At 37.9% G+C, this 12,867-nt stretch overlaps 1 protein-coding gene across 1 annotated transcript in view; it reads left to right on the top strand.

Annotated features, from left to right (window-relative positions):
- Nucleotides 1-12,867, top strand: part of LOC149138958 (uncharacterized) — a 213,350-nt gene that overhangs the window by 30,630 nt on the left and 169,853 nt on the right. Inside the window, exon 2 of the mRNA XM_089449605.1 lies at nucleotides 6,852-7,004. Within this exon, the coding sequence (XP_089305731.1) occupies nucleotides 6,852-7,004 (153 nt within the window). The remainder of the gene's footprint in view (nucleotides 1-6,851; nucleotides 7,005-12,867) is intronic.

Raw genomic sequence — 12,867 nt, 5'->3', positions numbered from 1 at the left:
TATACCTGCTGACAACCCCACCTGCATGTGAAATATCTGGTCGCGTACACACCATCGCATGCATTAAACACCCTACTACATTAGCATATGGAATTCGAGACATAAATTCCTTTTCTTCATCTGAATTAGGACATAAACTCAAAGAAAGCTTGAAATGGGAAGCGAAAGGGACTGACACAGGCTTCACATTATTCATACCAAACCTCAAAAGTATTTTCTCAATATACTTTTGTTGTGATAGCCATAGCTTACCATTGCTCCTGTCTCTAAAAATTTCCATGCCCAAAATCTGTCTTGCTGCTCCTAGATCTTTCATATCAAATGTCCTTGCCATCTGAGCCTTCAACCTGTTGATTTCTTCTATGCTTTTGCTTGCTAAAAGCATATCGTCAACATACAATACTAAGATAATGAATATGCCATTATTTAACTGTTTAAAATAAACACAATGATCATATTCACTTTTAACATATTTCTGACTCAACATGAAAGAATCAAACTTCTTGTACCACTACCGAGGCGACTGCTTTAGGCCATATAATGACTTCTTGAGCCTGCAGACAAATTTCTCATTGCGATGCTGAACAAACCCTTCCGGTTGTTCCATATAAATTTCCTCATCTAAGTCTCCATGTAGAAATGCAGTCTTAACATCTAATTGCTGCAACTCTAAATCAAGCAAAGCCACTAATGCTAACACAATTCTAATTGAAACAATTTTAACCACTGGTGAAAAAATCTCATGAAAGTCAATGCCGGCTTTCTGAGAAAACCCTTTTGCAACTAGCCTCGCTTTGTACCTGTCTTCCGTATCATTCACACCCCGTTTCAGCTTGAAAACCCATTTACACCCTACAGTTTTCCTGTCTTTCGGAAGCTCAACCAGATCCCATGTGCCATTCTTACCTAAGGCCATCATTTCGTCCTTCATGGCTGCTTTCCACTTGTCACTTTTCGAACCTTCTATTGCTTCCTGATAGCACAGAGGTTCATCGTCATTAGCAGTAAATGCAACTGAAGTAACATAATCATCATACCTTCTCGGTGGCCGTTTGATTCTTGTCGACCTCCTTAAGGATGTTTCTGGCGCTTCCTCGATTGGCTGACTACCATCTGTAGGAACTTCTTGATGATCAGTATCTGAGACCTGTTCATGATCTATACCTGAACCCTGTTCATGTTCTGATTCTGAAACCTGTTCATGACTAGTATCTGAACTATGGTCATCATGACTATCATTAGAAATGCTATCAAACTGAATGTGCTGAAAGTCAGATACATCATCCTATTTCAATCTACTATCTACATCTAACTGTACAAGAGAGGATTCATTAAACTTTACATCTCTGTTGATGATGATTTTGCGGGTAGTAGGATCCCACAATCTATATCCCTTTGTTCCAACACCATACCCAACAAAGATATACCTTTTAGACTTTGGATCTAATTTAGTTCGCTGATGTTTAGGCACTAGAGCATATGCATCACAACCAAACACTCTGAGTTTAGAATAGTCACAAGGGTGACCTTTCCATACCTCTTGAGGAATCTTGCAGCCTATCGCCGTTGATGGAGATCGGTTTATCACATAACAAGTTGTTGCCACCGCTTCCGTCCACAACTCCTTTTGCAACCCGGCGTTACTCAGCATACTCCTTGCTCTCTCTAGAAGAGTCCTATTCATGCGTTCAACAACTCCATTTTGCTGAGGAGTATAAACCGTGGTCTTATGTCTCTCGATCCCTGCATCCTTGCAATAGTTGTCAAACTCCTTGGAAGTAAACTCACCACCATTGTCAGTTCTTAAACATTTTATTGTTCTACCAGTGCTGTTTTCTACCAATGCTCTAAACTGCTTGAAAACTGAAAAAACATCAGACTTCCTTTTCAACATGTAGACCCACACTTTCCTAGAAAAGTCATCAATAAATGATACAAAATAAGACGAGCCACCATATGAGGTTGTAGGGGCTGGTCCCCAAACATCTGAATGGATATAATCAAGTATGCCTTTACTAGTATGTTTGCCTGTTTTAAATTTTTTGCTTACTTTGTTTTCCAAACAGACAATGCTTACAGAAATCTAACTTTCCAGACTTTAGATTTGGAAGTAACTTGCGATCAGCCAAAATTTTTAACCCTCTTTCACTCATATGCCCCAATCTTTGATGCCATAAGTGAATGGAACTACTGTCATGTTCAGACACCGTAGACACATAATCTGACCCTGTACTTCCTTCTAACTGAAATAGATTTCCTACCTTCTTAGCTTTCATAACTAGTAAAATACCTTTGTAACTTTTCATTACTCCACCTTGAATTACAGTTTTATATCCATTTGAATCAAGTGCTCCTAATGAAATCAAATTTTTCCTTAAATCTGGTACATGCCTCACATCAGTTAATATTTTTGTTGTCCCATCAAACATTTGCACTTGTATACTCCCAATTCCCACAATATTACATGTTACATCATTACCCATGTACACAACACCATCATCAATTGATTTATATGTCTTAAACCAGTGTTTATGAATACACATGTGGTTTGATGCACCGGAATCTAACAACCAAGTTTCCCATGATTTGACACATTAACTGATAATACTTCATCACCTCATACATGAACCTAATGCCGAACCTGTATCTGTAGTATTTGCCTCCTTCTTCTCTGTTGAAGAATCTGCTTTAGAAGTTTGCTGACGCTTCCAACAGTGCTTCTTTAAATGTCTTGATTTGCCACAAGACCAACACTTTACCTTACTCTTCTTCCCTTTTGACTTTGAACGTGAGTCGCTCGGTCTACTGGAGCGTCTTTCTCTCGAACGACCTCTTACCATCATGGCTTCTGATGTAGAGGTTTCTGAATGCGACCTTCTCCTTGTTTCTTCCGATAATAAGGATGCAACTACATCATCAAACTCAATAGTTTCTGATGAACTAAGACATATAGAAGTAACAAAATGATCCCATGACTCCAGCAACGAGCACAATAAAGTAATAGCTTTATCCTCGGATTGAATTTTTACTTCAATACTTTGTAATTGCACAAGAAGAGTATTAAAAGCATTTAAATGATCAGCAATCGATGTACCTTCCTTCATTCGCAAACTGTACAACTGTCGCTTCAGGAGAATCCTATTGGTTAAGAATTTGGTCATGTACAGTTTCTCCAGTTTCGTCCACAAACCAGCAGTTGTTGTTTCTGACACGATATTAAACAGGACATCATCAGCCAGACACAGTCGAATAGCATTGATTGCTCTTTCATCCATCTCGGCCCACTCATTATCTGTGATGTTGTAAGGCTGTTTGGATTTGCCCAACAATGCCTTTGCCACACCATGTTGAACAAGCAAATCGTACATCTTCACCTTCCAGATCTCGAAATTATTTTTGCCATTAAACTTTTCAATTTCAAACCGGGCACTCTAAGTTTTCGCCATCTCGTATCAACCAAAAATAATAATCTCCAAATCCAACTTTTAAATACCAGCAATTAATATAAAAAACTGCCTATGCCTTATATGACACTGCCTTTGCTTTTTAAAAAAAACTGAATTACAATACACAAAACTGAGTATCAAATTCTACCAATTCGGCAATTTGTGGCCGTCGAAATACCCTTTCGGTTTTCAACGCACAGTGTTCAACACCGCACCACAAAAAAAAAAAAAACATACACTTTAAAAAAAATTTATTGTCTCTCAACGAGCCATTCTTCAAAGTTATCACATGATAGAATTTTCCTGATTATAAGATTCTTTAAAGGAAGATTACGATATATTTGAAATCCAAAAGAACTCCATTTTCATCTTTTCAAAAGATGAAAATAACTAGAGACGTCAACATACTATTCGTTGAGTCTCCTGCGGGCGTTGGATATTCCGCGCCTTTCTGTTGTTGGTGTTACTGACTTCCAAAATCCCGCGCCAATCCCAAAACAAAACCACACTCACCAGCACCACGCATTAACCAGCGTTCAGGCTTTTCAACACAGCACCAGGCAATTTATTATTGGGACTCCACGCACAACAATATGAGTTTTGTGCAGCAGACAAGGGACCAGCACGCAATACCTCCCGGAACTCCACGCAGCACCAGCGCTCCAATACACCACGCACGCAACTGCGCTCCAATACACCACGCAACAATCCTCCATGCACAGCAATCCATGGCATACGCATTCACACGCAGGCTCAGCGCTCCAGCAACACACCACCGGCAATCATACGCACCAGCAGGTCAATCACGCACCTCTACGCAGGCTTGTTCCCTAATCTGTGCGCAGGTATTAGTTTCATACGTGCCAGCAATCAAATGGATGCAACAGTAGTTCAACTCAGCCAGCTCTGATCCACCTTCAGTCTGGTCCAGCAGCGCCACGCTCCAACAACAGGACCCCGGTAAACACAGAACCTCCTTCGCTGTGCCACGCCTCCAACTGCTCTGATACCACTTGTTAGAGGCAAGGTGTGCAACAATTAAACAAATATACACAACAGATAAAATCATGCACAGAAGACACAGAAAATTAACGTGGTTCACCCAACCAATCTGGGCTATGTCCACCAAACATAGGTATCGGCAATCTTTATTAATCAAACAGGAGATTACATAAATCAATTCCTCACAACCTCTCACCCAAAAAACAATCCGTATGGATACCTGTTTTATAGCTAGGAGAATCTAACTGCCTCATAAATCCTCTCACATCAAATATAGGATGCATTAACTCTCTCCCAACAACCTGGAGCTAATCTAGCAACAAATTCTTATTGTTGTCACCTACTGAGATTTTTGCCTATTTTATTTAAAACAGAAAATCTCAACATTGCCTTGCGAGTCCCCTCACATGGCCTGCTAGATTTTGAGGCAACAGTCACAAGGACCAATGTTTTTATAAATTATGATTTATTTGAAAAAAAATGTGTAAGTGTGAATTTATTTTTTATTTTTTCTATATTGTTAGATCAGTTTCATTTTTTTTTTAAAGCAATACCTCTTATAGAATCTTTTTGGCTAAGTTTCCGTGCTACTATGAGGGGGTGTATGTATGCTGTTGAAGTTACCCAGGACTTGCACCCAGCCTCATCACTGATTGTGCTTCTTGCAGTGAGAGGAGTGTTTCAGAGTTCTTTTAAAGAGGAAACTTGGTGTTTATTCTGTAAATTTATATTTTAATTGAAAATATATTTTGCATTTTTTTAACGTTTACCAAGTTCTTTCAAGTCGTTCCACTCTTTTTTTTTGAGCTGTTCCTGGATTCTGACATTTTGACCCCTACTGACTTATTTCATTTTTGAGTTTTGCAACACTCCATCAACCTCATCAACAAATTAAATCCCCATGGGTCATTATAGATTTATCAGAAATTTATGTTTCTTTCTGTTCGATCAGTAAAGTAATACCTCTTCTAGAATTTCTTTGGCTAAGCTTCCATGCTACTATGAGGAGGTGTATCTAGGCTGTCGAAGTCACTGAGGACTTGCACCCAGTCTCATCTGCATGAACCTGAGTCTAAATGTTAGTACAAACCTCATTACCTCGTTGCTTCCCACTAAACCACGCTCCCGTGTCCAATATCAGTTTCATTTACTAAGCACAAGGTTTAATACTGTCAATCTCATCAGAACCAACACCTGTTGGGCCATTCATAGGATTCTGTCTGAAATTGATGTTTCTTTCTGCAAAACCAGTTTTGTATATTAAACATAGGGTTTAATACTCTGTAAACACATCAGTGAATCATCACACTATTGGCCATTTATCTGGTTCTCTGATATTCGGATTCATGTTTCTTTCTGTGAGGCCAGTTTCTGCAAATTACTGTGCCAACCTATTTGATGAACCAGCAGTTGTCTGGCCTTTCATAAAATTTTGTTTGAACTTCATTTCTTTCTGCAAGACCAGTTTCATATGCTAAACACATGTCTTCATAGTCTGTCAGACTTATCAGTGAACCAGCATGCTGTTGGCCATCTATAGGATTTTGTTGAAATTCTTTTCTTTTTGTGAGACCAGTTTCATACACTAAACACGTCTTAATGCTCTATCAACTTCACAGCAAACCAGCATCCCATTGACCATTTTTAGGATTTTGTCTGAAATTCATGTTTCTATCTGTGAGGCCAGTTTCATACACTGGGTATACATGATGAAGTAGGCCCTGATTTAGGAATGAGGGCCCCTTTATGTGTGCAAGTAAGTAGCTCCATGGCATTAGAATTTGTTTTCAATTGATGAAAATTTTTTATATTAACTATGAGATCAAGCCTGCTTTTCTAACTGGTTAATGGAATGCATTTGGTAGTATGGTACTTGTCAAATGAAGAGGAGACTATTGGATGATTATTTTGTTGTGGAAGCCTGCTAGTTGCTTTCAAATTGCAATGATGACAAGTTCCCTTATAAGCCACCATAGTGGCTATGGGCGCTTGAGCTGGCAGGTGTTTTATGATTATTGCCTGGGTTATACTTATTTATGACTCTGGCTTCCTCTTCAGGGCTGTTAAATTAGACTTGATTATACTTACTGTTTAAATGGACAAGGGCTAGTTTTATTCGATGATGTTTATTTTGTCAGGATCAACATAGCAGCAGCATGTTTAATTTCCCCAGATTTTGTCTTGTGGTGTCAGTGTGTCTGTTGCCCTCTTTTCTTCTAATATGCTTTATCATTATATTTAATAGAAATTAGAAAACAAATTCTGAAGAAAAGTCCATAAATGTGTTATTCTTACTATATCCTTGCCATTGCTATTTAAAGACAATGACAGAGATATTGAAACAAAGACATGCCTTGAAAATTTCTAGTGATATACTCACCATCTTCTCAGTCTTTTTAACAGGAAAGCAGGCACAAATGGAAAAGCTCGTGGAAAAACAGTTCCTACAGCTGATCATGGAGCTGTAGCAAATCATTTGATTAACATAGCCAACAAGTTATCCTCCCTAGTCACACGAGAGGATTTGGAGAGTCTAAAAGCTGATTTGAGATTTATGTAAGGAACTTGATCTTAATTTGTGCATTCTTGAATCTTTTTAGGTAACTAAGCTTCAATTTGTGCCTTTTTTCCCTGATTGTAAGTTGGTGTGCACAATTTTTTTTCACATAAGCTATTAGCTTCTATTGTTGTAGATTTTTCTTGAAAGCATTGTGAATGAAAGCTTCTTTTCTAAAGTCGTGATGCTTTTGGTCATGAGTTGACAAGTTTGATGACAACTGAGGAATCTTTCAGAAAGTCTTTACTCTTTTCCATGCAAAAAAAATGCTAGAATAGTGAAGGTGTCTAGTTTTCTAGTAGGTTGCCATCTCCCAAATTTCATTTGGAACTGTTTTTCTGGAGTGGCTGAGCAAAACAGAAAGGAAAATGGAATTTATTATCTGCTTTGTTCGTTAATGGCCCTAAACATTTGCTAGAGATTTGATGTTCAAATAAAGTTATATTGCAGCATCCACTTTTAGAAAGGGAGAAAATTTAGTTATTTTGTCTTCTATCAAACAATCTTTTCATTTGAAACATTTGGGGTCTTAAAGTTTCCAACGTCAACCTTACTAGACTGGAAGTATCGATTTTCATTGGAACCTACTAAATGCCTTGAAAGTTGGAAATGTATAACTTCTTAGATTTGACTGAACGCCTTCTGTAGATATTTCTCCCAAGCATTGGTTGTGTGCTTGAACAAGAGTACCATCAAATTAAGCGATCGACAATTATAGATTCTCTGTTCTGTAAGGCTTCATAAAATGAAACTTTGGACTATATTAAGGAGAAATCTCGGGGAATATTTAGTTCCATTTTCAGAATTTGGTTCACTATACTTTGGAATTTAGGGTCTGTGAATAGTCATGAAATAAATTTTAAACAGGTCAGCTTGGTATTTTTGCTATCTTCTTGTCTAGAAATTTTTAGACTATGAAATCATCAAGAAATTCAGGAGACATGTAGCAGTACCTCAGATACAAGTTCCATAATTATATTTTAAGAATTGGACATGTGGCACGCTATACAAGTTTGTTTGTGGGAAGAGGCCAAATAATCAACAAGTTTTGGGAAAGTTACTATAAGTTTCAGTTAGCACATTAGATTTAGTTCACACCTGTGGAATTGCAGAAACTACATATCAGAGTATTACAGAACAAATTTTCAGATCCAAAAGGCCTCAAAACTCAAAGATATATCAATAAAGCTTTAGCCATTCTAATATCCTCCAAATTAAGTTACATAACTTACTAGTGACCTAAGTATTCATTAAAAGATCCATTTTCTTTTTTTGGTTGTAATAAAGAGGAGGGCTATTATTATTTTCCAACATGGCTCCAAAGAAAGCTACTACACTAATTAAATCTACTGACGACCCATCCTTGACTCATGAAGAAAGTGAAGAATTAGAATTTAGGTTATCTCAATTAGAGAAGAAAGTTAATGAAATGGATGGCAGTGTTGAAAATTAGTGAAGGAATGGATTCCTTGATTTATGTCTTATTCAAGGAATCGATTTTGTGATCTTCTTAGTCATGTACGAGTTCCAGTGATGTGGACGAGTTCACGAAGCAGTTTGACTATTGTGTGAAAATTTCAAAACTGAAATCCTATTGTAGCAACTAGAATTTATTTTTCTAATTTTAATTATTTTAGCAATTTATTTGCTACGGAAAATATCAAATAAATCACACTGCAGCCTTCACAAATAAACTGTGGAAGAAAATAGCGTTGGAAACTGAGAAAATTCTAGCACACAAACACATAAAAATGACACTGTTATTTTTGGACAAATGTCCTCGGAAAAACCAACTTGGGAAAACTGGTGCAGCAGATGAGGGTTTTATTATTATGCAGTAGTGAAATCTGAGTACAATCTATGGATGCCCAACTGACAATCCAAACAATAAAAACATCTGGCCAAATTATGTAAGGGAATTACCCTTCTTCCACAAGCAACCCTGACACAACTTTCCTTTAGAAAACTCGTCCCCTTGGACTCTCTGCGTTAGCCTTTGCACAGTGCTTGCGCAGGCCCTATGATGTCTAACCTCTAAACTGCCTCTGATGAAGTCGTTTTGCCTGTCTTTGCTGAGGAAATTGCTTCTGCGGCACTTTCGAACCTCTGTCCGACCTCTGGCACTGAAAACAATTTTTCCTCCAGCAAAATCGATTTGCTCTTCTTAAGCAATTGTGTAGTCCTCTGCATTGCCACATTGGGAATATCTCAACCTCCTTGCTGCTGCCTCTTCGGATCTGGAAAACTTCCTCCGGATCACTGTCTCTGCCCCTCACTGCCTTTGCTTCAATCTCTGACTCTCCGGCAACTTCTGCTGCTCTTCGGAAATCGATCTGCCAAGGAAATCGAACTGCACACATGTATTCTCCATCACCACATTGATCCCCTCTTATATCTTCTTGTTGGGACTCCAACGACCAAGATTAAATCTTAATCGATGGCTCAGAGCATTTCTAGATCAATTTGTGTAAGTTTCTAGACTATTCTCACCTTGATTTAATTAATTATGATTAATTAACCAGTTTTCCTAAGTTTAGACTTAGGAAATATAAAAAAATGGTTAATAATCTAATTAAGTCATCTCTAGGTGGAATTTCCATAAACGATTTATGGGTTTTGGAGATCTCATGCATTCTAGCTTCTCCACCAAATTTCGTGGCTAGAACACATCCGATGCTACAAAAACTAACGTAGTGCGAGTTTGTGGAGGACCTGTTATCGTTCAGTTCATATAGGCACCGTGACAACTGATCAGGTCAGGGGTTGTTACCTTGATCCCCGACCTCTCCATTCTAGCTGTCTCCCAACAACAGGGTATGGGAGGTAGTCCGTATGGAAGAAAGATGATAAAAGACAAGTTGGGAACCAACTTGTTTGGGAAGACACAATTGAATAGCTTAGCTACTTGATGAAATTTAGCAAGATTAAGGATTTAGAAATGAGGCCAGTGCCTTATGGAGTCAAAAATCTTGCTTGTTACAAATTTAAGCCAAGTAACTGGATGGACAACTGTTGCTTAGATAATTAACTAACCTATATGAGATGCAAGTCCTAAGATCTAAGTGCGATGCAAAGATTTTGGTAAATTTTAGATTATATGCCTAGTCTAAATGGAACCTCTCTCTTAATTGTTTTGGAGATCAAACTTTAGAGTAGGTTGTGCGATGGAAGCTAATGGGAAGCAAGCAAAGGCTTTGATTAACGATACCTTCCCCTATGTTCCATCCACCCAGTGCCTTTGGCGCTGTAGAGACTATGGCTTTGACGACTACGAAGTCACTGTTTGAACCACTAGAAAGAATCAAATCCCTCAAGCTAAATGAAGAAAAAGGTGTTCTAAGAGTCTATCAACCAAGGTTATGCTTGGAGGTAAGTTATTAATGCAAATTTAGGAGAATTTTAGCCAATTGGGCTTTTGATTTCACTTTTATGTAGAGACATTGGGCATGTAGAGATACTCAAATGCCCAAATGGCAAAAAATTTAGGATAATTTTATTATGAATTTTTTAGAGTTTGTAGATCACTTAGTTGTGATTTTAGGGCACTTATGTCACTGTTATGAAGAAGATATTATAGCTGTAGCAAAATAAAGATAAAATGAGGGTTTAGAGAGCAAACCCTAGGCCCAAGGCCTTGTAGATCACTTGCCCAAAACTTGTCAAAATTTCTCCAATGATTTTGCCACCTGAAAACACCAACTTAGGGCCAAATTTTCTACAAAACACACCAAACTTCAGTCCCAAAATTTTCTTAAAGATAGGCAAGGTCAAACTAGGGCCAAAAGAAGGCACCATTAGGCCCAATAGGGCTAGCGTTGAGCAAGAGAGGGCCTAGAAGGCCCAAGAAGAGGCTAAGTAGGCAAGAAAAGGCCAAGAAGGCCTAACGTTGGAGGGAGAAAGCCCTCTAAGGGCTATCGGCTAGGGTTAGAGGCTGAATGAGGGCTAAAAAGGGGGCAAAAAAGGGAGAGTGAAGGGCAAAGAGGAGCCCGAGAGGAGGACAGAGGTGGAAGAGGCTAGGAGGGGGCTTGAAAAGCTCACGGTTAGCCCTAAAGGCAACCATCCAAGGTCAAGGAGGAGGGCTGAGTGGCCTAGGGCCCACGGCTAGGCCAAAAAAGGCTTGAAACCCTCAGCGTTGGGCCAAAGAGGGAAGGCCGAGAGGCCTAGAGGCTGATGCAGGCCTCTGGGAGGCCAGAAAAGGTGATGCAAGAACCTAATAGGCTGATGCAGGGCTATGAGAGGGAGACACTAGCCTTGGAGGCACTGGATCCGGCCCTGGGAGGGCTGAAATTTGAAACCCTTGCTTCAGAAAAATTAACTTGCTTCAGATCTGAAATTTTGCTCAATTTCTTTAATGGATGACCCTGCAAAATTTTTGGAAACTAGATCTTACCCTCAAGGGCCTAGATCTAGCTCTATTCCAAGTCTTTCATTTGATTTCATTTGCAAAAAATGGAGATAAAAAATATATGCAAAACCCCAATATATACAAAACCCTAAAAATTCCAAAACCCCAATTAGAAAAAATTATGTACAAATTTATTTACAAAATTTACAAATATACAATGCTTTTTAAAAGAAATTTTGAGAAATATTTTTTTATGGAGTTTTTCTTTGATAAATGGCTAATAATACTTTGGAAAATAAATGCAAGCTACAACCTTAGCGAAGTTAGATAATATCTGAAGTCCAAACAAGGTCGACTTATGTCCACTGTTTGTGAACTTGGAGCCCAATGACTGGGGAACCTGCAAACACTATATATTTTCCTCCAAAAAGCTTGTTAGACATATGATGAATCAAATCACCTAAAATAGACCCAAAATCTATTAATAGAATGTTCTTATCACCATCTAATGAATGAATAAACTTTAAAAAATTTAAGCACAATATAAGAAAGCTTGTACCCAACACATACCACAAATCAGTGAATAATAAACACCATGAACTGCTTCCGAAAGTCTTTATTATGATTCAATAAACATTCCCAGCGGGACAATAGTGTTACATCAGTTTTTTTGCAAAATTTTCTTAGCCAAACATCAGATGGCTTGAGACTCAAATGACTCTCTATTTATAGATAAATCTTCCAAGTGTAAAAATAACGGCTAGTTGGCTTGATCCTCGTCAAAATAATCTTGGCCGTCGATAAATCTTTGATAATCTTTTAATCTCAGTCGTTGAAAATATTTATTTCGAGGAATTTTCGAATTTATCATTAAATCCCTTTTTTATTAGCTCAAAATTAATTATTTTGAGTTAATTTCCTCAAAAACTTGACTTTGACTTAACCACCAAGGTCCAAGGATTCAATTTTTCTTGAAATTTCCAATATTCCCTTGGTGGGGAGCTTAAAAAATTAATTCCTCTGATACCCACGAATTTTTCCACTTGGAGAATTTAATTTCTCTTAGACTCTTAATTTTGACTCTTATTAATTAATATTTTTGGCTTAGGATTAATTTAATTTTTGCCAGAAAAATTAATTAATTGACATTTAAGGGGATTTAATATTTTTTCCACCCTCTAATATTTTAGCCATGGTGTCTAAGTATGAGGGACCATGTACTAAAATATATTTTACATAAGATTTTTACAAATTCAATCCTCAAAGGGGGAATGCCTGTTTGGCTCAGACCCTCAAATTAGATACCCAATTCCGCGACTCAATATGATCTAGTAGACCAAATGATTTGTAATAAAATAATTTATCCAACTAGCTTAAATTTTTCCAAGTCACTTTTACATAAGACTTGACTAAAACACTAAGAGTCACTTAAGACTTGGACGAAGAATTCCACCCTAGCTTTGGGGTGAGGCTGGAGGGAAAAATTTTGCTGACCATTTGTGTTTAAAAACACAAAT

Source organism: Pinus tabuliformis, chromosome X (assembly GCF_031772625.1).
Source record: "Pinus tabuliformis cultivar Carrire ecotype Pingquan chromosome X, CPIR1, whole genome shotgun sequence".
Classification (NCBI taxonomy): Eukaryota; Viridiplantae; Streptophyta; class Pinopsida; order Pinales; family Pinaceae; genus Pinus; species Pinus tabuliformis.
This window is presented reverse-complemented; position numbering and strand designations above follow the sequence as displayed.